Genomic DNA, 3,214 nt, shown 5'->3' with positions numbered 1-3,214 from the left:
CTCCGACGAATGTCAAACATTAAAACATTAAACATTAAACTTCACCGCGGTCATTGCCTTTGCTTTCCTGCAACTTCCACAGGCAAACACGCGTGTATGGATCTTCTTCTTCTGTAGGGATTTACGGCAGTTGACGTGTATTGATCCATGTGAGCTCCCTTACTTGACGTTTCAGGAAGTAGCTACACTACCAAAACACATCCAAAACAGCCCAACCAACAGCGTGTGTAACATAAATCCATGGTAACGCACTTCTCTCGCCAAATTATGACTATTTTTCGTAATTGCTTTGCAAATCAGGCCGTAACACGGGTAACAGTCCGCGGTCCGTTTACTGCCGGCTACTGTGTACTTTATTCCATCATTTGAACCACTTTGCTAACGTGTAACGTTATCAGGCTATCAAGTTAACGTTAGCCAAAACAGCTAACGTTAATGCTAAAGTAACTTCAGCTGGATAACGATTCACAACAAGACTGAGCCATAGGCGGCTTTAAATGTGTTTTCAGACCGGTGTGAAAGTGGAATAGTGTTCATACACAGAGGTGGGTGGATAAGCTAACGGCTAGTAAATGAGTTACTATGCAATGTAGTCCAAGGAGTTGTTTACTTTAATAAGGACCTGGCATGTTTCATCTTTCCAATTCACACAGTCATCTTCAAAGATCATTTAAAGCAAGTGAAGGTTGCTATTAACACTTTAATGGTGTGTCTCCCATGTGTTCTTAGCATTAATATAATAAAATGTGTATGCAGTAGTAGTAGTCTTTATTTACGTATTATTTAGGCATATATTACCTCATAGATGGCACTTGACAATGATTGCACTTAATTCCGTTGTATCTGTTACAGTGACAGTAAATCTATTTTATTCTCTCTATTCTAAATGAATTTGATTTTGACTTTACAAAAAATTACATGCAACTCACAGATTGTCCCAAGGCAGTGCCATAGAAAATTCCCTTTTTTTTCTTTTTTATTCTCAAAATATCACCTTGAGAGTCACAAGACACGTTTACGTCTTGAAATCTGAAATTTGAAGAGCATTCAAATTCAAATAAAACACAATGATGGAAATACCACTCTTTTAATTGCCCCCACCTGTAGTCTGATGTAGGCCTGACTTGTGATAAGGGTTCACAAGAGGAAATAAGTTGTCAAAATGCCAAAATGCTGGGGATCACTGTCATAAGGCAATTTAAGTGATCTTAAAGGTAGAGTGGGAAAAAAAACATAATTATCAATTAAAGAAGAGAAAAACAAAGATATATATCAAATTATCCTTAAGGTCTTTCTTTGTGGAGAGGAGCAAAAGTGTGTTTTTTTTCAGCTTCAAGATCGATTCTCAATTTGGCCTGGCTGCCAACAATAATTAGTCTGTCAATTCATTAATACTTCTTTACGGTTGCCTTGATTTTATAGATTTAGCCAATTTGTTATTCAGCATTTAACTAAAATGTCAAACATCCTCTATTTCCACCTTCTCTGACGTGGGGATTTTCTGCTGTCTTCCATGTTGTCTTTTGTCAATAGGAAACTAAATATTTATCGAATTTGAAGTATCAGTCTGGGCTTTAGGAAGTAGTGACAGGCATTCGATAGACCAAAAGACTCATTCATTAATCAAGAAAATAATCAACATAGGCTATTGAAAATAATCGTTAGTTGCATCCTAATTAGCATATAAACAAAGACTTGAGACCTTATTAGCATCAGTGTGGTTATAAAATAAACAAGTCCTGGTTACTTTGACATTCTAAGACAAAAAAGTAGTGTCAATTCACCAATTTGATACACAGCTAATATTTTGACTTTTTCTTCATTTTACCAATACAGGAAGATGCCACGCTTGCAGTCAGGTGTTTGGAAGCATTTCACCCCAGCTATCAAAGAAGGGAGGGAAACCTTCATGTGCAACTACTGTTTAAAGACCTACACAAAGAATGCTACCAAGATGCAGATGCATTTGGACAAATGCAAGGAGTACTCTGTGATTTTGCAGCAGTCACCAGGCCCAGATGGGAGCTCCTCTGCCTCCATTCCTGTTCCCTCCTTCTCGTTCTTACCATCTGCCACTCCTGGGGGACAGTTCCTTATTGATTCAGTGGATCAGCGCAGCCAGGCACATGCTGACGAGTGCCTGGCAAGAGCTGTGTATGCCACTTCGTCACCCCTCACTCTCACTGACAATATTTATTGGAAGCGATTTTTCAGCGTGCTCCGGCCTGCTTACTGTCCGCCCACCAGAGAACTTTTGTCCTCTCATCTCCTGGACTGTGAGTATGACAGAGTACAAGGCCAGGTCCTTGAGGCCATAGGGAGAGCGGACTGTGTCACCATCGTCTGCAGTGGCTGGTCTACTGTGAAAGAAACCAGAACGATCATTTATGTTGTTGCAACCCCTGTACCACTGTTCTACAAACGTGCAACGACAAAGGAGCAGACGTACACAAGCACTTTTATTGCTGAGGAACTTAAAGATATTATAAATGAAGTGGGACCACAAAAGGTCTTTGCCGTTGTCACTGACAACACCCCGGAAATGATGGCGGCTTGGGCTCAAGTAGAAGAAGCCTTCCCGCACATATCAGCTATTGGCTGCACATTGTGTGGCGTCCAGCAGCTCTTTGATGACACAGTTGCAACGCCGTCTATGACGGTTCTGTGCAGGAGAGCTGAGCAGGTGGTGAGGTATATTAAAGAGCGGAAACTACTAGCAGAGGCCTTTAGATGCTGGCAGACTACAAATATAAGAAACCACACTGCTAATGGGACAACCTTGGTACTGCCTATAAACTCTGACTGGACTGGTGTGGTTAACATGTTCAGCAGCCTCTGGAGGGTCAGAACTCTTTACAAGAGATGGCCATCTCACCCACACTGGATATTGAAGCATCCATCAGGGCCACGGTACAGGATGCAGCATTTTGGAAAGGATTAAGCGGCAGTCGTAACCTGCTCTACTTGATTGGGAATTACATTGATTACATGAAAAGAGAAGGCGCCGTACTCTCTGGTGTTGTTGACCTGTTCAGTCAGTTAAGATACCACATCGGAGCTTCACTGTCTGGTTCTGTGCTGCACAGCGCTGAACAGAAAGCCGTCATGGCATCGTTAGACAGGTGTCAGGAGTTTTGCGTGAAGCCAATTCACGCAGCGGCGTACATGCTGGACCCAAAGCATGCTGGACAGCAGACACTCTCAGGGGAGCAGA

At 41.9% G+C, this 3,214-nt stretch overlaps 1 protein-coding gene across 1 annotated transcript; it reads left to right on the top strand.

The window, feature by feature from the left end:
• Positions 1-249: 249 nt before the first annotated feature.
• Positions 250-2,941, top strand: LOC116674488 (uncharacterized). The gene is made up of 2 exons (XM_032506932.1): positions 250-545; positions 1,837-2,941. The coding sequence occupies exon 2, from the start codon at positions 1,841-1,843 to the stop codon at positions 2,939-2,941; it is 1,101 nt and encodes a 366-aa protein (XP_032362823.1). The 5' UTR covers positions 250-545; positions 1,837-1,840.
• Positions 2,942-3,214: the final 273 nt, after the last annotated feature.

The sequence above is a fragment of the Etheostoma spectabile genome, unplaced genomic scaffold (genome assembly GCF_008692095.1).
Source record: "Etheostoma spectabile isolate EspeVRDwgs_2016 unplaced genomic scaffold, UIUC_Espe_1.0 scaffold00000372, whole genome shotgun sequence".
Taxonomy (NCBI): Eukaryota; Metazoa; Chordata; class Actinopteri; order Perciformes; family Percidae; genus Etheostoma; species Etheostoma spectabile.
The sequence above is the reverse complement of the archived record's forward strand: the minus strand, read 5'-3'. Positions and strand labels throughout refer to the sequence as shown.